The sequence below is a fragment of the Lynx rufus genome, unplaced genomic scaffold, assembly GCF_022079265.1.
Source record: "Lynx rufus isolate CCGP_SWC_20201006 ecotype Redwood Valley unplaced genomic scaffold, mLynRuf1.p SCAF_8, whole genome shotgun sequence".
Lineage (NCBI taxonomy): Eukaryota > Metazoa > Chordata > Mammalia > Carnivora > Felidae > Lynx > Lynx rufus.
The window spans coordinates 73,787,468-73,814,790 of NW_025814896.1; the positions used below are offsets into that span (position 1 = coordinate 73,787,468).

Here is a 27,323-nt window from a genome sequence, read left to right on the forward strand (position 1 = left end):
GAAAAACAAGTAATCCAGTGAAGAAATGGGCAGAAAACATGAATAGACACTTCTCTAAAGAAGACATCCAGATGGCCAACAGGAACATGAAAAGATGCTCAACGTCGCTCCTCATCAGGGAAATACAAATCGAAACCACACTCAGATATCACCTCACACCAGTCAGAGTGGTCAAAATGAACAAATCAGGAGACTATAGATGCTGGAGAGGATGTAGAGAAACGGGAACCCTCTTGCACTGTTGGTGGGAATGCAAACTGGTGCAGCCACTCTGGAAAACATTGTGGAGGTTCCTCAAAAAATTAAAAATAGACCTACCCTATGACCCAGCAGTAACACTGCTAGGGATTTACTCAAGGGATACAGGAGTACTGATGCATAGGGGCACTTGCACCCCAATGTTTATAGCAGCACTCTCAACAATAGCCAAATTATGGAAAGAGCCAAAATGTCCATCAACTGATGAATGGCTAAAGAAATTGTGGTTTATATACACAATGGAGTACTACGTGGCAATGAGAAAGAATGAAATATGGCCCTTTGTAGCAACGTGGATGGAACTGGAGAGTGTGATGCTAAGTGAAATAAGCCATACAGAGAAAGACAGATACCGTATGTTTTCACTCTTATGTGGATCCTGAGAAACTTAACAGAAACCCAATGGGGAGAGGAAGGAAAAAAAAAAAGAGGTTAGAGTGGGAGAGAGCCAAAGCATAAGAGACTCTTAAAAACTGAGAACAAACTGAGGGTTGATGGGAGGTGGGAGGGAGGGGAGGGGAGGTGATAGGTATTGAAGAGGGCATCTTTTGGGATGAGCACTGGGTGTTGTATGGAAACCAATTTGATAATAAATTTCATATATTAAAAAAAAAAAGAACTTACTGTCAGTGTGGAGAGGCAGTATGGCAGCCATGATTGGTGGCATCATTTGCTCCCTCTTTGGCAAGCACTTTGTTAGTGAATACTCTGCCACGTGAACTCTGCCTCAGGAACTATGTGTAGAGTGATGGAAAGAGCCCCTGCCCTCGTGGATCATACTGTCCAATCAGATCCTCTTTTTTTAGCACTTAGGACTCTAGGTGTGGTGCTAACTTGAGGGGGGTCTCCTTGGTTTCCCACTAAAAATTGGGTTAAGGCCATCTTTTCCCAGAATCAGGCCTCATAGGCTTTAAACTCTAGTGCTACAAGTTCTGTGACTTTAAAAGTTGCCCAAGCAAAAAATTTCAGTCAGCTCTGACATGCTCAGCCTTTTCCTTCGCTTTTGGCATTTTCAACCTCTTTACCTCTTTCCCTTAAATATCTCTTAACTGATCCTTTTTTCTGCCCCATCTACCTCTTCTTACCTCACTATCTGTCACCTGTTCCCTTCCTGGCCTCATGGCCTCCTCTCCTAACATTTCCCACCCATCTGTCCTTCCCACTGCCTCACTGATGTTAGAGTTACCTTACTAAAATATGTACCTGTTCATGTCATGTCTTCTAATAATTGTCAGTGGTGCCCTAACTTCCTGGCCTGCTTAAAAAGGCTTACAAGGCTGCCCTGGCTACCCATCTCATTTTCTGCTATTCTCTGCAAGACTAACTGTGAGTACCATCTTTTCACCTGGATGCCCTCTGCACCTTTTATGTATGTTATTTTTCTCTGATTGTCCTTATAAAGATTCCTGAGGATACATTTGCCAGCAAACACTTGTTAGATGGCCACTCAGATCTGGGGCACCCAGGTGTTTCTTATCCCAAGCCTCTTCTTACCAGTTTTTAGAATTCCCTAGATCTGTGAGGAGGGGCTTCCTCTGGGGAGAGTGGTGGAGGGTAGTACCAGGGCACCTGATATCTGCACTCTGAGCTGCTCTGGCGCTCAGCGCCTACCAGTGCATCCCCTCCCTGCTGGTGCATCTGGGTCTGCACTCACTCCCCCCACGTCGTAAGCCGCAGAGCACACCTGCCCCTTGTTTGCCGTTATGGGAAACGTGCACCACTCCCACCCCGCACAGGCTTATGGGCATCCAGAGCCCATTCACAGAACATTTGCTGATGGAGGGGGCTGGGGTGGAGAAGCCAGCTGACCCATCGCAGAACACTGGCAGAATGCTTGCAGAACGCTACCTCAGAGAGAGGGAGACCAAAGCCCTGAGAATGTTGTTCAGGGAGAGGCTCAAGGAACAGGAAGCACTGATCTCCTGGGACAATTCTAGCCACCTTACTGCTGCCAGGAGAAACCACTGGCCCTGAGGATGTACGATGATGGTGCATTCTTGTTGCTGTGGGCTTGGACCTTTGCACTTGTTGGATTGGGCCCCAGGGACCCCTGCAGAAGAAGATTGCTGTCTGAGCCCTTCTTCCTCCTGGAAGGTGGTAGACTTGTGGCTGGGGTATGTGCATTTCACTCCCTAGCTCTGGCCTCCAGCAGTACCTCCCAGCCTTTGGGCCAAAACCAGGTCCCCAACACCAGGACTGGCCCCTGGGACAAGTGCCCTACGTTGCAACTCTGAGTGGAGGGGAAGGGGCAGGAGGCATTGTGGAGGATTGGGGTTTGGCTTGACAGGTGATGTGAGCCAAACTTCTTATAGATTAATCCTTCATGAGGGGCCTCTGGCACCTGGGGCTCCCAGGTATTACTCCCTGTACTCCTCCACCGCCTCCTGCAGAACTCTTGAGCTCCCCTTAGATCAGACTTCTGGCAAGAGTAGTTGTGGCAGCAGCACTTGGGGCCTGATTTCTGGTCCTCTGGGCCCCTGATGCTCAGTGCCTCCCAGCCATCCTCTCCCTGCCCCTGCATCTAGCCCCATAATTGCACCTTCCTTCCCCACAGTGACAGAGCACCCACTGTAGGCTCCACCTGCACTCTATTTGTCTAAGAAGACAAAAACCCCATGTAGCACCCAGCCTGGGAGGAGAGTGCAGATAGAAGGCACCTCCAGTCTAGGGAGCAGTTCCAGGAACAAGGACGTGTGCAGTGACAGGTGTTGGGAGCTTCCGGGAAGACCAGCTGCACTCCAGCACCAGGGTGCAGGAGTCTGGGAGGACGCTCAATGCTGAAAGGGGATAGTACTCCCGGTCCCGTGCAAAAGACACTAGGTTTGGTGGAGGCCCAGGAAGGGAGCTTGGTGGAAAGAGTGCCGTGGGGTATAGTTTAGGGGCTTGGTTGCTGCAGAATTTGTGGAGAACACACGTGGGCCCTGAAAGAAGCAGGAAGTAATTTGTGTTTGAAAAAGGCACTGTATCCACCTAGCTGTGCATATGTTAATTGTATCTAGATGTCAGTTACACAAAACAATGATGATAATGATACTTGCTTTGAGTGCTTACTCTGAGCCGGGTGCAGTGCTGAATGCTCTGTGTTCTGTATATTGTCTACTTTTATGTAGTAACTCCATTTTCTAGATGAGGAACCTGAGGCAAAAGAGATCAACAGGCCCAAAGAACCAGAGGTCATAGGGGCATTGAGTGCAAATTCAGGTATCTGATTATAGAGCATTTACTTGTATTAAAATCATGCTGAAGTTGAAAAGTAAAAACAAAACAAAACTCTGCTAATTGTGTAAATAGATGCTGAAATCGGAAAAAGAAAAAAAATTCCGCTTCTATTGTGTAAACAGTAATCTGCTACTTTTTCATATAGGTATGTGCGCTTTTGTTTTTTTCAATTCCCAACACCTATTTTTAGAAAGGCACAACTTCTTTACACAATGATTATATAACATGAAGAGTCCTTGCTCATCTAGGAATAACAATAATGACATTTCCCCCTCTGGACTAGTACAGACTCCCTGAAATTCTTGTTGGCATTTGACAAAGTTTTATTTTGACTGGACTACAGAGGAAAAATGTTACAAAGACCACAAGCATAGTAATTTGTGGTTCTCTTGGTGTTACAGTGATTTGTGTAAAATAGGAATTGTCATTGAAAATGCATAATCTGTGGTAACAGACACAGAAACAGCACTTGACTCTGGGACCCCTTCGTGGTTTGAAATCCTAATGAAGTTGGGATCCAGCACTTGTGCAGGCAGGTTTAATTAATTCTGAGCAGCACATTGTCTCCTAGCAACAACGTTTTTTTCCCCCTCAAATTAAAGTCAAAAGCTAACTTGAAAAAGCTGAGTAATACTTTGAAAGTCATTAAGTAAATATCTTGACATAAAACAATTCTAGAACCATGTAGGTTTTCTAATCCTGGAATTATAATAGTGTCTGATTTTCAAGGTAACCAAATGGGTAAAATCAGATGAAATTATTGTTAAACTGTGCTAAGCCTCTCTTTTCCATTCAACATTTCCATCAGACCAGTCAGGTAACTTACTACTTTGAGGACAGTTCAGACTTTTTCTCTTGAGATTATCTTGCTAGATGATTGAGAAATAAATGTGGATAAAAGAAAATCAATATTTTTCCTAACTTTGTTCAGGAGGAAATGAAAAGAGGCTTTTTTATTTTTCAGCCTTGCCTTACACCCAGATAAAACTCTTGTTGCAACTGGCCAAGTTGGAAAGGAGCCATATATATGTATATGGGATTCCTATAATGTCCAGACTGTGTCTATTCTTAAGGATGTCCATACACATGGAGTCGCCTGCTTGGCTTTTGACTCAGACGGACAGGTATGTATCTTTTTCCATTTCTGTTTTCTGTAATGACTTCTCACGAGTCACCTGGAGTTACAGTGCATGAAGCTTATAGGCTCAGAAAGTCTACTAACCCTTGCCACCTCCCCTTGTCTGCCTCCTAGAATCATGTCGGATCCTTTTCCAAGCTGTGGCACTGATACCCAGCTCTGGGTAGGCCCCAGTTTTGGTTCCCCCAGTCTTAGCGTTGGTTGAAAAGCTTCCAGAAGGAAGTCATGAACTCATGCTAATTGGGTCCATCGTGACCCAGGTCCAATGTTAGCTTCCTATTTGGAATTAGTGTTGGCCCAAACGTTTTTCATATACTTCAAGCCCTGAGCATCTCCTTGGTTCCTTTTGCTTTGAGAATGTCCTCTCTTGATAATTCACCACCTCCTAATAATTCACTGAGAAAATTCTCTTTGACTTTTTAAGTTCCTCTTCTAACTCCTCCTTCTCCCTACCCACTCCCCACAGTTCAAGCTGCCACTGATTCATGAGTGTTTGTGAGTATCTCTATAGTGACCCTTACATGCATTCTCCCCTCCCATTCTCTGCCACCATCCTGTAAGTTACAAATCCATGTCCTGCCTGACATTTGAAGTATCCTCTGACTGGTCTCCACACAGTTTCTTGCTAATGTATTTCACCAACTAGAAAAAGTGTGAGAGCATTATTTTAAAAACAACCAAAGCTTGGAGAACTCCGTGAATAAGTCTATAATTTGTGTCTGGGTGTTGTAGGCTAACTGACTCTTCTAGCCTTGGCTTCGCTATCTCCTTGAAGTCAGATTGGACAAGGCGGTGAGATTCCTCTACCAGACCTTGCACTTTGGCTCCTCCAGCCCCTCCCTCATGCTGTGTTTCTCCATCTCTGGTGCCCTACTCACCTTCTTTGCCCCTTAAAATGATTCATTCTTCGAAGACATTTCAAAGGTCTTTAAGGGACATACTTCATGAAGCCTTCCCAGGACCCCTAACAAGCTTTCTTTCTTGCCTTTGACTTCCAGCAACCCTTGGCAGAAAAGGTTTGTTAACGTTACAGATGTCAGTTACATGTCCATTTTAAAAATATGTTACAGAAAGGGCAGTGCACACAGAAAGGCACCTTTCCTGGCTTCCACTGCCTCCACCTCTTAACTAGGGCTGTGACTTTTCCCCAGCCTTCTCCATGATCCTGGGCCACCCTTCCTCTGTATTTCTGCCAGTTAATATTTCATTCCAGGTTTTGGCAAATTTCAGCGTTCATGTTGTAAGTCCTTGCTGTGTAAAGACCTGTGAAATTCTTCACAGAGGCTTGACAGGCCTGAGAGTTTGGGGCAAGTTGAGTGGATCACGGGACTTGAGCTGGTTTGAGTCACTTTTTAAACAGCTTACTTAGTGTTTCCTGCTGTTTTGAGAGGTTAATGATCACTATTGCATTTTTCTTTCTTGGACTAGCTTCACTACATATGTAGACCCCTGGAATGTATAGTTTTTTTATTGTACTACTCTAATCACATCTACTTTAGTTAGGATAATGCATCCATTCCACTGTGATTCCATGTATAAGGAGAAATACCTGGGTAGTCACATTTGTCCAGATTTGTAGTTCCGGACTTCCTGACTAAATCAATGAATACCAGAATGCATATACAAGTCTAAGTGTAAATGTATGCTTAGATGTGTACTTATATGCACGTTGTCTGATTGTGTTTTTCTAGCAAACATTGTCAAAAATGTGTTCAGAAGCATCACAAGAAAATGCCATGCAGCAGAAGGAAATCCAGCTTTAATGTTTAATTCTTTGTCCATGTGATTTGTGTTGGAATCTTACTTGTTCACTTGTAGGTTCCATTTGGAAGGGTGACGTTGGGGGTGGACTGCATGGCACTTAACTGTCAGTTGAGAAGAATAACCTATTTGCTTGCTGTGATGAATTTCTTGGCTTGTTGATGCCTACTGCTTCAGATCTGCCTTATTCCTTGGACAGAGTTCACTGGAATCAAGTGATATTTAGAAAATGACAAATGGCCCATCACCTCTCCAACAACAAAAGGCAATAGAAATGCTTTTTAGGTAGCTATGGGGCCTGTCACTGTCTACAAATGAACAAAATAGATAACTTTTGGCTTTTTTTTTCCATCAGGAAATGTGGATTTTACTTTAGTGCCTGTGTTTATTAAAAAAAAAAAAAAGGCAAAAGAATAAGCCAAATGAAATTCACCACTTTAAGTTTTTTTATATGGATAAAAATGCAACCACATATTACAGTTTTCATTGCTTGAATGCACAATTAAAACAGGGGAAAAAACACCACAAAGACCCTCTTTCTTGAGGGCATATTTTTAAAACTTCCAACTATATATTTTTTATACTAAACATTACTAATAGAAGCCATCTTTACTGAAGAAACCTGAGTAATCCCTGCATAACAACACATATATACATGTAGCTATATGTGGCCATATGTCATCCCACATATATGTACACAAACACACACACTCAAACATAGTGAAACACATAAGCTCAGATACTCTTAAACTTGAGTGACACTGTATTTTCAAAACACTTTGACTTACATCATTTCACTGATTGCATTGACCCATACAATAATCCTACAAGGAAGACATAACAGATATTTTGCATTTATTTTACAAATGAGAAAACCTAATTTAATGAGGTTAATTAATTTTTCAAGATCTGGTTCCTCACAAGTCAAAACAGAAGCCAAATCTCATTACACCCATTCCAGACCTCTATCCATGACACAGGGCTGTTTCCTTAGGTGTGGCATCCTACTAGGTCCTCTGATGTTGGTGTTTCTAATACATATTTTGATAACTTTTGATGTTGTGTATACTTAAATGTGTTGAATTTTCTTTTTCCTTGAGAACGAGTTCTGAAATGAACCCAAAGAATGTAGACTGGAAGATGAAGTACCAGATTTCTTTTACCAGCAGTATATACTCTCTTTAGTCACCTGAAATGTTTGTGAAACTATGAAGATTAAGAATGAATGTAACGTTCATTTATGGGTTTTTCTTCCCTATGTGTTCGTCAATCCCTTTGATTTTAGCAGTTGGGCAAGGCTTTTAGATTATGGAATCCTAGATTATCTTTAATCTCACATTAACATTTTAAATTTAAAAATTAAAAAATCTGAACCTTGTCTTCAAGTTGTGTTCCTCTGATTTCACCTGGTTAAATCAGAGGCTTTGTGACAAACGAGTCACAGCTTTTGGTTTTTGAAATTGTAGTATATGCTAATGGAAGTCATCTGTGATGCCTTTAGCAGTGGACTTTAAATAGATTTTGAGAAATCATTTGTTTTTTTTTTTGTTTTTTTGTTTTTTTGCATACATTCAATGCCTGGCCCAGAATAGGTAATCAGTGACCATTTGTTGAAAGAAGACATGGATAGTCAGGAATGTGCCTGTCAGTTTCAGCTATTAAATTATTGTTCTTATTCTTAGCGTTTGGCCTCTGTGGGACTGGATGCAAAAAACACAGTATGCATTTGGGACTGGAGGAAGGGAAAACTTCTGGCCTCAGCCACCGGCCACTCCGACCGGGTAAGAAGAGCTTGTTGGATCAAGCCACGCAGTTTTTATAACTATGAGCGAATTGTGAAGTAGCTTCCCAGATTTGTACTATTTTTAAAAGTAAATTCTCCATGTAAAGATTTCTCCTACATATTCAACCTAAAAACTGACTTTAAAAACAAAAATCAATTCCTGACTAATAGCTGTGTTGGCATGATCTCTTCTGGTGATTGGATGCTTTCTTTAAACTGTTACTACCTTTCATAGGCAAAGCAAATTTTTGATATTGGCATCTAGCTTCTTCATCATAAAGTCAAAATAGAATTGAATTTTAAATTGTAAAGTTTTGATGTATTCCTTTAGAAATGGAATTAGTTGTTAGAAAATAATACTCACAAAATATGTTTACAGGTGTATACATTTTAACTTCAAATGAGTATAATGACAACTTAGGGATTTTTGTTATATTTGAGAATCTTAAGATTGTGCCTTGCTTATCATATTGAAGTTAGTGTGCTCAGAAATAATTTCATACAGTCATAGCAGGCAAGGTAGGTTATGAAGCAGGTCAGAAATCTATTTCTCCATTCTCTTGCATAATTAAAATAATGTGACCACTTTATTTTTTATAATTTCAAACAAAGTGAATTGGCATGATTATCTTACATTGATTAATAGTTTTGTATTTCTTCTCAGTGTAAGTGAGAATGAGGCCTGAATTAAATATGAAATTCATCATCTCTTCCTTAGTGTGAACTCTGAAAAATTTTTTTCAAATGAACAGTATATTCATTGAGGGAGAATCATAATTTTAAGGTGACCCGATAGTTGTTATGGCACATTTGAGCAAATTGTACTCAAGGATTAAGTTCTCAGAAAGTTCAGAAATGACCAGCCTTGGAACTTTAGTGTTGGAGGAGCTCCAGCACCCTTTTGTTCCCAATGGTTCCTACCCCTGGCAACATGTAAGAATTCCTTAGGGAGATTTTATAGTGCAGTGATGCTTGGGCTCCGCTCCCAGATTATTAACTTACTGGTAATTAATCAGTATTAACTTAGTACTTAATGAACAGTTTGAAAATACTTGTAATGCTCACATTTTGTATATTACTGTTTCTGCTTATGTGATAATCCCATCGTATCATATAAAGTAAGTTGAGTTAGACTAGATCAATGTGAATTTATTTCTTACTGTTTTGTTCATGTACTTTATACCTTCCACTTAGAAGTAGATTATGAAAAGTACAATGCTACTCTAGTGCAAATGTATAATTTTCAGATCCTAGAATGTTTTAATGAAATACTGTTCTTTTTGAACACTGTTCTTCCAGACTCCATGATTTGTCTGGGAGAAACACAGTGTCTCCCAAAACTGGGAGAACACAGTTTTGTTCTTTATTACTGGTGCCAATATGAATTATTAATGTCTCCTTATGGGCAAATGATTATCTTCAAGATTATTTTAGTGGAGAAAATACTTAATCCCTAGCACTCATTTTTGTAATTGAGTGCTCATAACACTCATTGCCCTCATAACAGAACTGAGGTGGTGTCATGTATTTTAGAGATGATGAGACTAGCCTGAGGTTGCATAGCTAAAATGGGCACTGGACCTTATTGAAACTTGGTACTTGGACCAAGTGCTCTTTCTTAGTGCTGTTTCTGTAGTCCTCCTTTTCTCTCTGATGATTGATCCATATTGCTCCTTCCTATGTGATGAGAAATTAGTGTCATGAGCTCTTTATCTGGCTTAGACATTGGCCCTAACAATTACTCTTTTTTTCTATTCGAGCTTCACAGAATGCGGTCCTTGGACTGACTGCATCAGAATCTCTCGGGGTCTGTTTAAAAATGCAGCTGCATAGACCAAATTTCAGACCCACTAGATACGAATCTTTCAGTTTGGCTGGTGAAATATGTATTTTGCCACAGGTGATCTGACCCTCAAGGTTGACCGTCTTCTCTTCCTTGTTCCAAAAATGGAAAAAGAACTGCCTGCAAACCGTCTAGTAGCTTTCCTTAAAGAACATTCAGTAGTGTTAATGGATATGTTTTCAGTTCCTTGGGGAATGCAAAATAGAATAGTATTTTGGGTCAGATTAAAATGAGAGGCTAAAGGACTATTTTTGGTGGGCTAATTTAGGTGCCAAATAAATGCCCCTGCCCATGATTACAAGAAAGTGTTGGCCACATTGAATTGCATTTGACTGTTAAACATTTTCCTACTCCAAATAAAACACTTCATACTTCTTTTGATTTTTTATTGTAAAGCTATGTCAAAGTATGTTACTAGCATTGTGTACAGGTATAGAAAAATTGGATCAAAAAATTATTCTAAAGCATTCCAATTTGTTTACTCTGGATGAACCAAGTTAAAAATATGACACCAGTTTGTCTCATTGATTGTGGTTAATTATTATTTCTTTATTCAGGTCTAAGGTAAGTAGATAGGAGGCAACAAAATATGTGTTAGCAATTCCTGAACCAACCCCAGAGCCAAATCGCCCATTTTTCAGTCCATCCAACTAACAGTGTATTCTAAATTTTGGATAGAGTCTTGGCATTTGAACTGATATCTGAAAGAAGGCAAAAACATATATTACCAACAGAGTAATTTTTAATTCTTTTAAACAGATTTTTGATATTTCCTGGGATCCATATCAGCCAAACAGAGTGGTTAGCTGTGGAGTAAAACATATAAAGGTAATGTGTTAATCAAATGCTAAACCAAATACCCCTAGTATTTCAAGGATTGCATGCTTTAAAACAGTTCTGATTTTAATATTGTAAATTAAGTTTTTACATTTTGATGAATGTTTACACATACTGCATATCAAAACATTTTCTGTCATGTTGAGAAGTTATTTTAGAAGGAACAGCGTTGGGTTGGACATAAAAATAGAGGGATACACAGTACGAGCCTACCTGAGCCATTGATTTTTAAATGCCTCTGTCTTCCCCTAGAGTACACAACCTCAAATACCACAGGTAGCCCAGGACCTACCTTTAGCTATTTGCTTCTTTCTACTTTGTTAAATGGGTAGCACAGTTAACACTATTAACTTTCTTTGCTCCAACATAGCAGAAATTTCCTCTGGACCCTGGGATGTGACCCAGAATCTTCTGTCTACAGATTTGTACACAATAGAGATTAAAGTTCATAACTGAAAGAGTGTGAGGATTACTTGCTTGACTACAGCATGTTTGGATCTCTGCTAGTACCAAATTGCTGCATTTTTGTATGAACGGAATAGGTATCTGTATTATTTCCCCAACCAACTCCTCCTGTTTCCCTGTTCTTTTGTTCTTTTTTCAGTCTCGTTTTTTATGATCCTTCCCATTGTTCTTACTTAATTGTTAGAAAGGGACAGATGATCAGATGTCCAGAAATAAATATAACAAGAGATATGCAAGACTTGCTTAAAGAATATTACAAAACTTCACAGAGGAATACAAAAGGCTTGAACAAATGGAGAGACAACCTTGGTTCTGGATGTGAAGTCTAAAAATTAAACACATCACTTCAATTATATTCAGTGCAATTTCAGTTAAAATCTGAAGAAGTTTTGTTATTGTTATCTGACATTTCCTTTTAAATTATTCTGAGTTAGTCTAGATGGATAAAAGAATGAGAATAACCAAGAACTTGAATAAAAAACGGATAATGAAGAGGAAAATACTGTATTTACTAAAGCATATTACGAAACTAAAATAATTAAAATGTATCAGATTGGGATAAGGATAAATAACAATACCCCCCCCCAAAAAAAAAAAACAAAGCTGAGAAATAGAGGTTATTATGTGTAAGAATTTAGAATATAATAGCATCTTGACCAGTGGGCCCTAGGACAGTTTGTTATCTATTTGGGAGAAAAAAGTTATATATCATTACTTCATACCGTACATTAAAATAAATTCTTTATGAATTAAAGAGTTAAGTGTTTAAAAAACTATAAAATAATTTTATGAATATCTAAGTAAATGTTTGACTGCTCTCAAGTGGGTGAAAGGCCTTTCTGAATGTAGAAGCAAAGTAAGAAACCATAAAGATAATATTAAAGATTCAATTATATAAACATTAAAACTTTCTGTCTACCTGCCCCCAACTGCTAAGAAACAAGAGAGACAAACCACACATGAGCAAAGTATAAGCCACAAGCGTGTTAGATAGAATTTTGGTTTGTTCTTGAAATGTAAAGACCTTCAGCAAACCTGTACAATGGAGAAAGGACATGTATAATTGACAAAAATGGAAACGTTGGCTACCAGATAGATGAAAATGCTAAATCTTCTTAGTTAGAAATAACAATTTTTAAATAACAATGTTTAATCCATCAGAATTAGGATTAAAGTGTATCCAGTGTTGACAAAGATTTAGTGACTGAACACTGTCAAACCTTGCTGGGGGAGATGTAAATGAGTACTATAGATGAGTATTTCTAGTCTTTCAGTCCAGAAATTTGATAATATCTATCGATAGCTTTAGAAATGTTAGTATCCTGGGGTGCCTGGGTGGCTCAGTGAGTTAAGCCTCCGACTCTGGCCCAGGTCACAATCTCCTGGTTTCCGGGGGTTCGAGCCCCACCTCTGCCTCTGTTATGATGGCTCAGAGCCTAGAGCCTGCTTCAGATTCTGTGTCTCCCTCTCTCTCTGCCCCTCCCCCACTCGTGCTCTGTCTCTCTCACTCTCTCTAAAAAGAGTAAACATTAAAAAAAAATTTTTTTTAATTAAAAAAAATGTTAATATCCTTTGAAGTAGTGATTTTTTTTTCAGTATTAGTATATGTGCTGCTGTGAAGAGAACACAGCCCATATTTTCATATCTTGGAATTTATCTCAAGGAAATTATTAGGAGTGTGAACCAGGATAGGTTCATTGCTGAATAACTTACCAACAGCAAATAAAACCAGACTAAAGAAGGCCTGAAGCCACCAAACCGCCCCCAGGTGGTTAAATACAATATGGTAGATCCATAGGAAGAAATACTATACAATCATTATAAGTCATGGTTTAGATGATTATTTAATGTTATTAGGAAATATTCAAGATTTATTTACAGTCTACTAGGTGAGGTAATTTTTTTTTTGATTTTTTTCTTTTTACTTTAGAAGTAAAGTATATTTTTGTATAGGAAATAAATTGGAAAGATACCAAAAAATGTTAAGCAGTTAACACTGGCTATGGAGTTTATGATTAAATTGTCTCTTTATTTTTAAAATTATTTTACAATAACATATATTTTTTCCAAAATCAGAAAAAAGTAATGAAAAAAAAAACAGAAGAAAAAAGATAAGCGTATAGGTTCTATTATTCAAAGGTATCAAGTGTCCTACCAATAATTCCCTTTATAATTTTTATTAATCAAAGATATATATCCATCAACATGAATTTCTAATCTGTCTGACAAATGGCAAAGGCACTGAATTGTTCTTTTACCCACAAGCAAAGAATTATGTGAGTTCATGATGAGACTGGTTTCCATCAGGTGATGGCTTTATGGAAGTCTAGGACTCTGATCACAGGGCCATCATCCAGTCTGCATATTCTACAGTGAGGAAGCCAAGACCCGGGCGGTTATTTGACTTGGAATCCTCTTTGTATCTCCTGCTTGTCTCTGGGAAAGCTGTTCAATCTCCCTGAGGCTGAATTTCTCTCCCAAAAAACACCCCCATGAAACCAGGGGTTTGTGGATCACTACTTTATGAGTGTGTTAAGAGTTACATTACACAGTGTGTGAAACCAGTAGGGGCACAATGTTACTTTCTTTTCCCATCTTCTGGGATCACAAAAATGGTGGTACAGATAAGATTTAAACTCAGTCTCTGGCTCCCTATGTAGAGGTCTTTCCATTGGAAATTATTTCTTCAATAATCTATTTTGGCATGATTTTCCCCCAAAAAACAAAATATTAAAAAAATAGATTAGCTGCTTAACTGATGGAATTCTCCAGCTTCTTCCCTGTTTGTTTTCATCCTTGGTTAACTCTTCTAATCAGTTAATTCCAAAAACAAAGACATATAAAACCCAGGAGCTTCATTTGAAAACACTAAGAGCTGTTTATCCCATTAAATTTGTTAATTATGGGGGCACCTGCGTGGCTCAGTCGGTTGAGTGTCTGACTTCGGCTCAGGTCATGATCTCACTGTTTGTAATTTCTAGCCCCACGTTGGGATCTGTGCTGACAGCTCAGAGCCTGGAGCCTGTTTCCGATTCTGTCTCACTCTCTCTGCCCCTCCCCCACTTGCACTCTGTCTCTCTCAAAAAATAAACATTTAGAAAAATAAATTGTTAGTTATGTTTTAGCAGACAGGCACTTTTTTTCTAAGCAAAATTAAGTATTTTTACCTCAAATGGAATAATCTCCCAATGCCCATCTACCCATCTTTATTAATTTTGTTTAGAAAGAAATCCACAACAGGGGCACCTGAGTGACTCAGTCGATTAAGCATCTGACTTCGGCTCTGGTCATGATCTCGCGGTTCGTGAGTTCGAGCCCCACATCAGGCTCTGCACTGACAGCTCTGAGCTTGGAATCTGCTTCAGATTCTGTGTCTCCGTCTCTCTGCTCCTCCCCGCCTTGTGCACAAGTGCTTGCGCTCTCTCTTTCTCAAAAATAAGTAAAAACTTAAAAAAATATTTTAAAAAGAAAGAAATCCATAACAAATTTTAGCAGGCTTCCAACAAATATTTTCACTATCTTTATTTTCTACAAGCAATTCCAGGATCCCCACTCCCCACCCCCCCCCACCCCCGCCCTGCAAAAACCTACCTAACAGCAAATGAATGATTCCAGTCACAAGCTGAATGCAAAATCTTTGATGTACTCCAAGAAAATATGTTTATGTGGCATTTTTGTAGCTAGGGTAAAATCCTTTGTGTTTTTGCAAATCCCCAGTGTTGGCAGACAGGCAAATAACAATTATCTGAAATGAAAGCTTGAAAACAGTAGCAGTTGATCATTGTCATGCTTGGTTGGTTTTACAGCAAATGAGCCTACCAGGTTTGTGGATATTGTTGATCCTTCTCTAGTCTCTAGTCACAGACAGAAGGGACTTTGGAGATTACCTAGGGCCAAATGATCTCCAAGGTATCTGCCAGTTCTAACAAAATTTGCATTACAATCTGGGAATGGAGACTGGGAAAGATAAACTACATCTGTTCTTTTGATGTGGATTTCCTGGTATGTTGCTATCCAAAATTGTCACTGTTTTCCAAACAGGAAGCGCTTTTCAGGAACTGAGAATTCAGAGATTTGCCATTTCTACAAAAACTCTCATACCTATCCTGGTGTTACATCTATATGTGCCTTTTTAGAGAGTCATTTGATTATTTGGAATGTTTCATGTTGGCCTTGTTCCGTCTGACTGGGTGATTTCATTAGAAACCTTTGTGTCTGAGAATAATGGTCTCTCTATGCTTTGTGGTTTTTCATTAGAATATTTCAGTAACTCACATCAGAGGTGCACATTCTAGAGTTAGATAAATAATAACTGCAAAGTAATTACCCTTCTTTAGGAATAATGATTTTAAAATTATTGTCCTTTTAATCTTCGTATATGGTGAGAAAAGGAAACATCTGCCTTTGGGTTTTGGCATGTTTATACTACCAGTAGGTGTTTACATTTAATAGTTTGTTCAGGTTCAAAATTATTTTATTTTTTTTTAAGTTTATTTATTTTTGAGAGAGAGAGCGATTACAAGCAGGGGAGGGGCAGATAGGGGGACGGGTCAGAGGATTCAAAGTGGGCTCTGTGCTGACAGAAGATAACCAGATGCTGGCTCAAACTCAAGAACCGCAAGATCATGACCTGAGCCAAAGTCCGACGCCCAACTGACTGAGCTTCTCAGGCACCTCTGTTCAGGTTCAAAGCTAATACTTAAATGTTTTCCCAAAGCTAATACATACTCCTCTTTTCCCCAAATCTTTTTGTTCTTTCCGTATTATACTTGAGTACCTTTTCATAGAAATAGTAAATACCCAAGAAACAAATCACTGGAGTTGACAGAAGAGAGAAGAATTGCTCCTTAATGAGAGAAGAATTCTATATTGTCTCAAGTGGTTGCACACCTGCCTCTCATCCTCCATAAGGGCCGTCACCTCCATAGCTGCCAGAGTCCTACACCTCCAAGGTAGTACAATCAGCCCAGAACTCCTTCCCTCAATACTTAACTAAGAGAGCCACCATTTTTCCTCTCCTAAGGCACAAAATATTTGGCTTGTCACTGATTTTTCCTCACACATTTGTCACCTGGACTTGCCTGATCCTGCTCTCCTAATCCCAGATGCACCTTGTTTCTCACCGCTGATCCAAATCCTAGCTTTGCTCATTCCAGTTAATTCAACATGGTTCTCTCTGAATTTTCTTGGCACTTGTATGTAGTCTAAATATGCTGCTTTGAAATTATTTCTGGTTTTATACGTATCTTCATTAGATTCAAAGTTCTCAAGGCAGGGGTGCCCAGGTGGCTCAGCTGGTTAAGCATCTGACTCTTGGTTTCAGCTCAGGTCATGATTTCACAGTTTGTAAGTTTGAGCCTGGAGTTGGGGTTTGCACTGACAATGCAGAGCCTGCTTGGGATTCACTCTCTCCTCTCCTTTTGTCCCTTTCCTGCTCTCTCTCTCCTCTCTCTCTCTCTCGTTCTCTCAAAATAAATAAACTTTTAAAAATGATTGAAATTTCTCAAAGCAAAGATCAAGACCTCAGTATTTTCTCATGTATAACCCCCATTGAATCCTTACCTTCAACAAACCATTTAGGCCCCCTTTCCCTCACTTCCAGGTGGGGATGATAAGAATAGCTGGTTTAGCCTGTTCTCAAGAGTATTATGAAAATCAAATAAATGTAAAGAGCCTTTATAAATGTTGAGGGGCTATATACTTAGCAGTAAAGTTATACCAGTTCATACATTTTAAAAACTATGGCAAAAAAAAAAATACTTGGGGCGCCTGGGTGGCGCAGTCGGTTGGGCGTCCGACTTCAGCCAGGTCATGATCTCGCGGTCCGTGAGTTCGAGCCCCGCGTCGGGCTCTGGGCTGATGGCTCAGAGCCTGGAGCCTGTTTCCGATTCTGTGTCTCCCTCTCTCTCTGCCCCTCCCCTGTTCATGCTCTGTCTCTCTCTGTCCCAAAAATAAATAAACGTTGAAAAAAAAAATTAAAAAAAAAAAAAATACTTAATTTCTGTATAGCCACAGAAGTCTACTTGTTGCTTTCTATAAAGTGGCTCAAGCTTTATGCTTAAGGTCTTTCACATGATAAATTATTCAGTGAAAATTGAAAAGCTTAGTTATTTGGCTATATGGGAAGATAACTCATTTAGGAAGCTTTTGAGTAAGATTTCTACAGTGAAGATATATAACATTTCAAGTTAGAAACACATGATATCCAAATACATGCATACACACACATGCACGCACACCAAAAAAACATCTGGAAGATACATCCATGTGTTAACAGGAGGCTGTAGATACTTCATTTTTCCTCTTTATACTTTTCTTTATTTCTAAACTCCTCTACAATGAACCTATACTGCTTTTGTAATTTGACCAAAAGTTAAAGACATGATGATTCACTCACTTTATTCCAACTCTGAGAACATTGAGCTTTTGTATTTAATCACCGTTAAACAATTAGCAAAGTTTGGAAATTTTGGAGCTTGGAAAGTTTTAATAACACTGCTAAAAGTGTTTATTGTGCTGCTAGTAGTTGGCTAAAAGGTTTTGCGATTCCATTGGTTGCCACAGAACAAGTTAAATTACGTGTGCCTAGTTCAGCTATAGCAAATTATATGAAACGTACTCAAATGTAAGCAAATACCAATGATGTGATGCATCAGGATGAATACGTTATTTTTGGATCTATGTATTTTAATCACTTTACAGTTTTGGACACTCTGTGGAAATGCCCTGACTGCAAAAAGAGGGATATTTGGCAAAACAGGGGATCTTCAGACCATCCTTTGCCTTGCATGTGCCAAAGATGACATCACCTATTCTGGTGCTTTAAATGGCGACATCTATGTCTGGAAAGGGCTCAATTTAGTCCGCACCATTCAAGGAGCACACAGTGTGAGTATGCCCATGTGGAAATTTGGTGATTATTAAATAAGTTGATATCACAAATAAGTGTGTTTTCCTGTTGTATTAAAATCAGCAGAACTCTGCTGAAAACTACCTAAACATTCATCAAAGATTTCCCCAATTATAGCTATTCTTGTTCACCTTAAAAGAAATAGTTCAAAAGCTCAATAATTTAATTAACCTTCACCTCAATCATTGATTGGTTGATTAGTGTTATTCATCCACATCTAGAAGAACAGGACTGTTTGATCATCAGTTTTATCTTATAGATCAGTACTTCTCAAATTTTAATGTACCTGTGAATTTCCTGGGGATCTTGTTAAAAATGCACATTCCGATTCAGTAAGTCTGAGATGATGCCTTTGCTGCTGGCCTGTGGCCCATATGTAGACAACTCTTGTTTTTACATTTGTTAGTAAGGGTAGATTTTCTGCACTCTGAGTAAGTAACCTCTAAATCCAAATCACAAGTTCTTAAAATGCAAACAGAAACCATTGACACACTTCTTTTTTGATGATCTGCTCTGTAAGAACATGGGCAAACTTTACTTCTGACCATTCTGCTCTCTTTTGACACCTATGATAATGGTTACACTGCTGTATCTATAGATGATAAAATGGAAATGCCCAGAAGAATGGGGAGATGTGAAAGCTAAAGCCTATTATAGTAAATGGAAATTTGGTAAACAATTTTTAGAAACTCACCAGACCTGTAGCTTAGGTCCTGACTCCAAATTGGTCCCCATTACTCTTAAATAAAGAAAAGTTTAAGCACATCTTAGCAAAAGAGCTGTAAAATTTTAGATCTTTCATTGGCTTGTATGTTGAACCAATTTTCTTGGCTTCACTAATTATGAAACCGATCTTGAAACCATTCAGAGGTCAGCATTTGTCCCCATGCATAAAAGCAGCTGCCTTAGTAACCTCATTTCTCTTCACACTGGATCTTAGGTCAACAGTATATTCTTAACAGCACTTCTCAATAGACCAGGTAAAATATTTTCCTGTGGAGAAGCATCTTTAAGTTACGGGACTATTTCAGGTGTGGGAAAAAAAAAAAGCATCTTCATATAATGCTTAACAAATTAACACAAATGTAATTTGTTTTCAATTAGGCTCAGGTGTTGCCTTCTTGAACTCATTGAGATGCATTTCAGGCACCTGTGTACCAGTAAAAGTGTTTCTGTTCCTAGCTCAAATATCTTTGCCTGATTATTTTGAGAAGTGATTTATATGAAACACCTCTGTTGTTGTCTTTTCTTTATAAGGATCAGTTGTCACCTAAAGGAGTTTGATCTTCATATCTACTTTAACCAAGGAATTAGTGAATAATATTTTTTTCAAATTGCCATCAGTTTAGTAATGGTAAAGGAGCATTTGAACTGATTTGCTTTGGTGGTAGTCATGATTAATTTTTACTTTAGCCAAAATGAAGGATATTATAAATGGCTACTTGTTCTATTGTCAGGATTGCAATAGAGAACAAGGTTTTTTGTTTGTTTGTTTTTTTACATTTATTTATTTTTGATAGACAGAGTGAGACAAAGTGAGAGCGAGGGAGGGGCAGAGAGAGAGGGAGACACAGGATCAGAAGCAGGCTCCAGGCTCTGAGCTGTCAGCACAGAGCCCGACGCAGGGCTCGAACCCACAGACTGTGAGATCATGACCTGAGCTGAAGTTGGACGCTCAACCGACTGAGCCATCCAGGTGCCCCGAGAACAAGGGTTTTTAAAAACATTTTTGTTTTTGCTTTTTTTTTTTAATCATGAAGCTCCAACTATAATGACTATTTAGAATCCTTCAAGTATTGAGTATAATCTGCCTTACTCAACAGGCTGGAATCTTTAGTATGTATGCTTGTGAAGAAGGCTTTGCCACTGGTGGACGAGATGGGTGTATTCGATTATGGGATACTGATTTCAAACCAATAACCAAAATTGATCTCAGGGAGACAGAACAAGGATATAAAGGTAATGCATGTGGTAATAATTACCCATAACTCTAAAAGTGTTAAATAACAATGTGAAGTTCTGTATTTGTATTTGTTTCTGTACCCATCTTATTCCGGAAAGGATTTAAGGCAGTTTACATAAATGGATTGCATACACGATCAAAAGTGTGTTAAAAACAAATGGATACCCCTTCTTTCTCATTTGCATGAAGGTATCTGTGTGTACTAGCAATGGTCCTGCTCCAAAGATCAATAACATAATGAGAAAACCACCGAGTGGTATCTTGGGAAATGAGACTTTGAATTATAAAACTGGGAAATTCTGGACAAGTTGGTGACCCTAAATGAGACTGCACCCAGCCTCTGAAAATAAGTAAATAAATAATTGCTAGGTAAAACAAGACCAAAAAATTAGCTTTAAAGTAGTATCTATCATAGTAGTAGAAGTTAACTTGGGATCAGGGCTGGGGACATGGATTCAAATCCAAGTTTTGCCTATGATAGATTTGAGTCAAATGTTTAAAAATCTCTGGGTCTCAGTTTTCTCCTCTCTAAGATGAGGATAATACTAGCAACAGCCACGTAGAGTTGTGTGAGGATTAAAAACATGTACAGAGTGCTTAGACTAAGTCATGGTATAATCAGCCCTCAATAAATATTAGCTATTATTACAATATACTGAGTATGTGTACCAGGCAATACAAAACAGTTTATATACATTTAAATTTTCATCATAGGTACCAGGCAATACAAAGCAGTTTATATACATCTATTTAAATTCTCATCATATTATAATCTCATCCTTACAGACAAAGAATTGGGGTTTGAGAGAATTTAAAGTGGAAATGTAAACAGAAAAGATACGATGAAGTCCTAGGCGATGTTGGTACACTAAGTATGTGGAGAGGGGGCTCTACTATTTGCTGCAGAGGGGCCCCAGACGCTACTCTTGGCTCCTCCAGCCATCGCTGAGGGAGGGGGTGCTCAGTACCGTGACTTATGCTGTCCACAAGATGAAAACTGACTCACTGCTCAGGTGAAGGTGAATTTCTCCCAGTGCTGAAATGAGAGAGAAATTTCCCAAGGATCTTCCTAGAGAGTGTTCTGTGACAGGAGACCCAAGTCCTCAAAAGGCCCGAAGTGAGCCGTTACTCATCATGTTCTTTTCCACGAAGCCCCTTGATGCAGGCTGACAGCAGTGTGGCTACAGAGGTTTCTTCAAAGGCCAAGTGGTCTGGTGGTGCTCAGAGCTCTCTGCTGACCTGAGGTAGATTCCAGAGGACTGAGAGAAGAATACTACCTATTCTTTAGGCCATCCTCCTTGAATAATATTGTTGTCAACCAAAACTTTCTTGAAAATTATGCAGTACAGAAGTGAGCTGGATCTTGTACTTCCTATATGTACTCAGAGTCCGGTTTCCTAAAATATCTTTTAAATACAAAAAGCTAATCTGGAGATTGGATTGTTATTTTCTTATGGAAGCTCAGGATCATGTTTGGATGCATTTCTGAATACCAGGTACAGGGGTCACCATACCAAGTTGTAAAATGTAGTGTCCACTTCATTGCATTGACAAGGAGACAGTTGAGGCCCTTTAGTTCTCTGCCATAGTGCATGAGCCAGTATAACTTTATTCAGAAAAATACTTAAAACAGATATGAGTAAGCAAGCATCCATAAGAGCAATGTAAAAAATATTGGTAAAGCAGCCAAAAATGTTTGACTTTGAATCATGAAACTTCTTGGTATATATTTCAAGGTAAATGGAGAGAAAATCATGTACTTAGACAAGAGATGAGTTAATTTACTAGGTGGGATTATTGACCATAAACTGGCTAGATGTTGGGGAGCATAAACCAGCAATGATGATTCCTTTTTGGCACTTTATCCAGCTCATCCAGAAACTATATCACAAAATTAAAAGATAGATTTTAAAGTGGCTTTCATAGCAGAAGCCATACTTACCGTGTTGTACTTTTCTACCTGATACTGAGTCCCTGACTTAAGGGTCTCAAAGGAGAGTTCACAAGCCAGTGCATAATGTGCATCCAGGTAAGTGGGGGTTTATATTGATTGCATGGCCAACTCCTGTCCCTGGAGTCAGAGGAAGATGGTCAGGAACAGCCTGCATTTTTTTCCACTCTCAACAGATTCCTACATACATGTCCCTGCCAAGGTCAAAGCAGATAGAGGTGGTGCATGGTAGACAGGAAGTGTGCCTGTACGTCATAAATGTGGCCTGTGGTGCCTGGGCTTACAGTTTATCAGGAGACAGACTGGCATGCATGCATTTGTAGATGGATGACCAGTGAGACAAGATCCCTATTTCCATGGGAGTAATGGACTGTGCTTTCAAAGGATCTTAAAGACCATGCTGCAGTTTGAACCCAAGGGAGCCTTGAGAAGTTGTGCCATTCCTCAAATGGCAGCCACTTTCCTGTCACCTTCTTGATTTTTACAATCACTGCTTACTACCAATACTCTTATTTTCTCAATATTTTATTTTAAATTTATTTTATTTTATTTATTTACTTATTTTAATGTTTATTTAGTTTTGAGAGAGAGAAGAGAGGGGCAGAGAGAAAGGGAGACAGAAAATCAGAAGCAGCCTTCAGGCTCTGAGCTGTCAGCACAGAGCCCTACGTGAGGCTTGAACTCACGAGCCATGAGATCATGACCTGAGCTGAAGTTGGACTCTTAACCGACTGAGCCACCCAGGCACCCCCAAATTGATTTTCATACATCTCTTTTTTTTACTTCTCCTTACTATAAACAGTAAAACACTTTTTAAAAAATATGCATCCTTTATAAAGCCTTCACTACTTTTTTAAACGTTTTATTTATTTTTGAGACAGTATAAGTGGGGGAAGGGCAGAGAGAGGGGAACTGAAGATCTGAAGCAGGCTCTGTGCTGACACCAGCAAGCCCAATGTGGGGCTTGAACTCATAAGCCCTGAGATCATGACCTGAGCCGAAGTTGAACACTCAATGAACTGAACCACCCAGGTGCCCCACCTGTCACACTTTGACAGTGTTGTAACAGAAATCCACTATGTACTGCCCAACTTGAAAAGATTTTTATTTGAGTCCTCTCTATCTTTTTTGGTGAGTGGGGAGGTGAGACTGACTAAAAGTTAATAAATATTGTTGCTCTTTTCAAGGAACCAGCTCCTGGTTTCTTGATCTGTTCTATTGGTTTTTTAGTCTGTTTCATTTATTTCTGGTTTAGTCTTTATTATTTTCTTCCTTCTACTGGTTTGGAGTTTTGTTTGTTGTTCTTTTTCTAGCTCCTTTAAGTGAAAGGTTAGGTTGTTTATTGAGATTGGTTTTTTTTTGTTTTTTTGGGGTTTTTTTGCTTTTTGGGTAGACCTGGAATGCTATAAACTTCTTTCTTAGAATAGCTTTTGCTGCATCCCAAAGATTTTGGACCTATATGTTTTCATTTTCATTCATTTCCATGTCATTTTGATTTTCTCTTTGATTTCTTGGTTCACCCATTCATTGTTTACTAGCATGTTATTTGACCTCCCTGTATTTGTGTTCTTTCTAGATTTTTTCTTGTGGTTTATTTCTAGTTTCATAGAGTTGTGGTCACAAAAGATGCGTACTATGACTTTGTTGTTTTTTAATTTGTTGAGAGTTGTTTTGTGGCCTAATATGTGATCTATTCTGGAGAATGTTCCATGTGCACTTCAAGAGAATGTGTATTATGTTTTAAGTTGGAATGTTCTGAATATTATCTGTTAGGTCTATCTTGCCCATGTGTCATTCAAAGCCACTGTTTCCTTGTTGATTCTCTGTTTGAATGATCTGTCCATTGATGTAAGTGGTATGTTAAAGTCCCCTACTGCAACTGTATTACTATTGATGATTTCTTTTTTGTTTATTATTAGCTGCTGTATGTATTTGGGTGCTTCTATGTTGGGTGCATAAATATTTACAATTGTTATGTTTTCTTTCGGGATTGTGCCCTTAATGACTATATAGTGTGGTCTTTGTCTCTTATTACAGTCTTTGTTTTAAAAAAATTTTTTTAATATTCATTTTTATTTTTGAGAGAGAGAGCATGAGCAGAGAAGAGGCAGAGAGAGAGGGAGACACAGAATTTGAAGCAGGCTCCAGGCTCCAAGCTGTCAGCACAGAGCGTGACACAGGGCTCGAACCCATGAACCATGAAGTCATGACCTGAGCCAAAGTCAGATGATTAACTGACTGAGCCACCCAGGCACCCCTTATAGTCTTTGTTTTAAAGTCTATTTTGTCCAATGTAAGTTTTGCTACCCCAGCTTTCTTTTTACTCCCATTTGTATGATAAATGCTTTTCTGTCCCTTCCCTTTCAATCTGCATGTTGCTTTTAGTTTGAAATAAGTCTTTTATAGGCAGTATATAGATAGGTCTTGTTTTTTTATCCATTCCATCACCCTATGTCTTTTGATTGCAGTGTTTAGTCCATTTATGTTCAAAGTAATTACTGATACGTATGTACATAATGCCATTTTATTGCTTATTTTATGGTGGTTTTAGTAATTCTTCTCTGTTCCTTTCTTCTCTTGTTCTTTTGTCTCAGTTTGTTGGCTTTCTTTACTGATATACTTGGATTCCTTTCTCTTTGTTTTTTGCATATCTATTAGTGGTTTTTTATTTGTGGTTACATAGCATCTTGTACATAGCATCTTGTGCGTAGAGCATCTTGTGCATTGATTTGTGGTTACATAGCATCTTGTACATAGCATCTTGTGCATAGAGCAATCTATATTAAGTTGGTAGTTACTGAAATTTGAATCCATTATTTACTCCTGTCCTCTCCTCAGGTTTTAGGTGTATTGTTTCATGCTTTATATCCTTTTATTTTGTGAATCTCTTGACTAAATTTTTTTTTAATTTTTTTTCAATGTTTATTTATTTTTGGGACAGAGAGAGACAGAGCATGAACGGGGGAGGGGCAGAGAAAGAGGGAGACACAGAATTGGAAACAGGCTCCAGGCTCTGAGCCATCAGCCCAGAGCCTGACGCGGGGCTCGAACTCCCGGACCGCGAGATCGTGACATGGCTGAAGTCGGACGCTTAACCGACTGCGCCACCCAGGTGCCCCAGAATTTTTATAGATATACTTAATTTTACTCCTTTTGTGTTTCCTACTCTTTGCATTACTGCTTATGGTCTTTCCAATCAGTCCCTTTTAACATTTCCTGTAGCACTGGTTTAGTGGTTGTAAGTTCTTTTAACCTTCTCCTTCATTTAAAAAAAATTAATGTTTATTTTTGAGAGAGAGAGAGAGACAGTGTGAACAGGTGAGGGGCAGAGAGAGAGGGAGACACAGAATCTGAAACAGTCTTCAGATTCTGAGCTGTCAGCCCAGAGACTGACGTGGGGCTTGAACTCAGGAAATGCAAGTCATGACCTGAGCTGTAGTCAAATGCTTGACAAATTGAGTGGCCCAGGCACCCCAACTCTCTCCATTTTGAATGATAGCTTTGCTGGATAGGATATTTTTGGCTTTAGGTGTTTTTTTTTTTGTTTTGTTTTGTTTTGTTTGCTTTTTTGTTTGTTTTTCAGCACTTTGATTATATCATGCCACTCTCTTCTGGTCTGCAAAGTTTCTCCTGAAAAATTAGCTTATAGTCTTACGGAGTTTCCCTTGTATGTAACTTTTATTTTCTCTTTCTGCTTTCTTTTTTTATTTTAGAGAGAGGGAGTGCAAGCAGTGGAGGGGGAAGAGGAGGGGAGAGGGAGAGAGAGAGATTGAGAGATCTAGAGATCTTAAGCAGGCTGCATACTCAGCACAGAGCCCAACACAGGGCTTAATCCCATAACCCTGGGATGATGGCCTGTGCCAAAATCAACCAACTGAGCCACCCAGGCACCCTTCTCTTTCTGCTTTTAAAACTCTCTCTTTATGACTGCTTTTCACCATTTTAATTACAGTGTGTCTTGGTGTGGACCTCCTTGGTGTGTGTGATTTTGTCAGGGCCTCTCTGTGCCTCCTGGATCTGGATTTCTGTTTCTTTCTCCAAACTGAGGATGGTTTCACCTATTATTCCTTCAAATAAATTTTCTGTCCCCTTTTCTCTCTCTTCTCTGTCTGGGATACCTATAATGCAAATGTTATTATGCTTGATGGTGTCACTGAGTTCCCTAACACTATTTTCATTTTTTATTATTTCTTTCTTTCTCCCATTCAGCTTGCTTGCTTGCTTTCCATTACTTTGTCCTCCAGATTACTGATCTATTCTTCTGCCTCCTCTAGTCTGCTATTTATTTTTTCTAGTGTATTTTTAATTTAGTTATTGAGTTCTTCACCTCTGATTGGTTCTTTTTTTGTTTTTGTCTCTTTAAGGGTCTCACTGAGGTCCTCCATTCTTTTCTCAAGTCCAGTGAGTATCTTTGTGACATTTACTTTAAATTCTATATCAGGCATATTACTTATCTCCATTTCATTTAGCTCTTTTGCTGTGATTTTGTTCTGTTCTTTCATTTGGCACTTCTCTGTGTCCTCATTTTGTCTAACTCTCTTTATCTATTTCTCTGTGTTAGGCAAGCCAGCTATTTCTCCTGTCCTTGAAAGTGGTGGCCTTATGTAGAAGAGGTCCTTAGTACCCTGAAGTTTAATGTCCCCTGTTTTCCAGAACCTGGCACTTCAAGGGTGTCTCCCATGTTGTTGCATGTGCCCTGCTGTTGGGGCTGAGCCACTTTTGCTTTCATTTTTGTCATCTGCATTAGGTCTCTTTGCCTGTTATAAGCAGTGTTTGTCCCATATGTTGTTAGTGGTCCTGTCTGGATCCTTCTTGGGCTTGAGTTCAGTCAGACCAGGCATTTACCAGAGATGCGGTAGCAGTGAACTGCAGAAGAACATGGGGGTGGAGTGCATGGTGTTAGCAAGGTCTGCTTGGGTCTACTGTGGAAGGGAACCTGGAGCTGAGGCCTTTCTGGAGGGGTAATATCCACAAGGGAACACAAGGGTAGGATGCAGTATTAAGCAAGGTAGGTAGAAATGTTCGTGCTGTTCTGGTTCCTGCAGGTGTCCATGTGTCTGGTTTGGGGATGGATGTAAGAAATAGTGCCTGTGTTCCTGGAGAAGTCGCCCAATGATCCTTGCGCCTCCTGCATGCTCTGAGATTAGTAAGCAAATTTCCTTCCTGTATACCACTGGCATTCTTCAAACTGCTCC

At 39.2% G+C, this 27,323-nt stretch overlaps 1 protein-coding gene across 4 annotated transcripts in view; it reads left to right on the forward strand.

The window, feature by feature from the left end:
* Positions 1-27,323, forward strand: part of EML6 (EMAP like 6) — a 271,991-nt gene that overhangs the window by 107,347 nt on the left and 137,321 nt on the right. For all 4 annotated transcript variants that reach the window (XM_047068057.1, XM_047068059.1, XM_047068056.1 and 1 more), the window contains exons 2-6: positions 4,442-4,601; positions 8,059-8,157; positions 10,762-10,830; positions 18,007-18,192; positions 20,038-20,173. In XM_047068057.1, the coding sequence (XP_046924013.1) occupies positions 4,442-4,601; positions 8,059-8,157; positions 10,762-10,830; positions 18,007-18,192; positions 20,038-20,173 (650 nt within the window). The remainder of the gene's footprint in view (positions 1-4,441; positions 4,602-8,058; positions 8,158-10,761; positions 10,831-18,006; positions 18,193-20,037; positions 20,174-27,323) is intronic.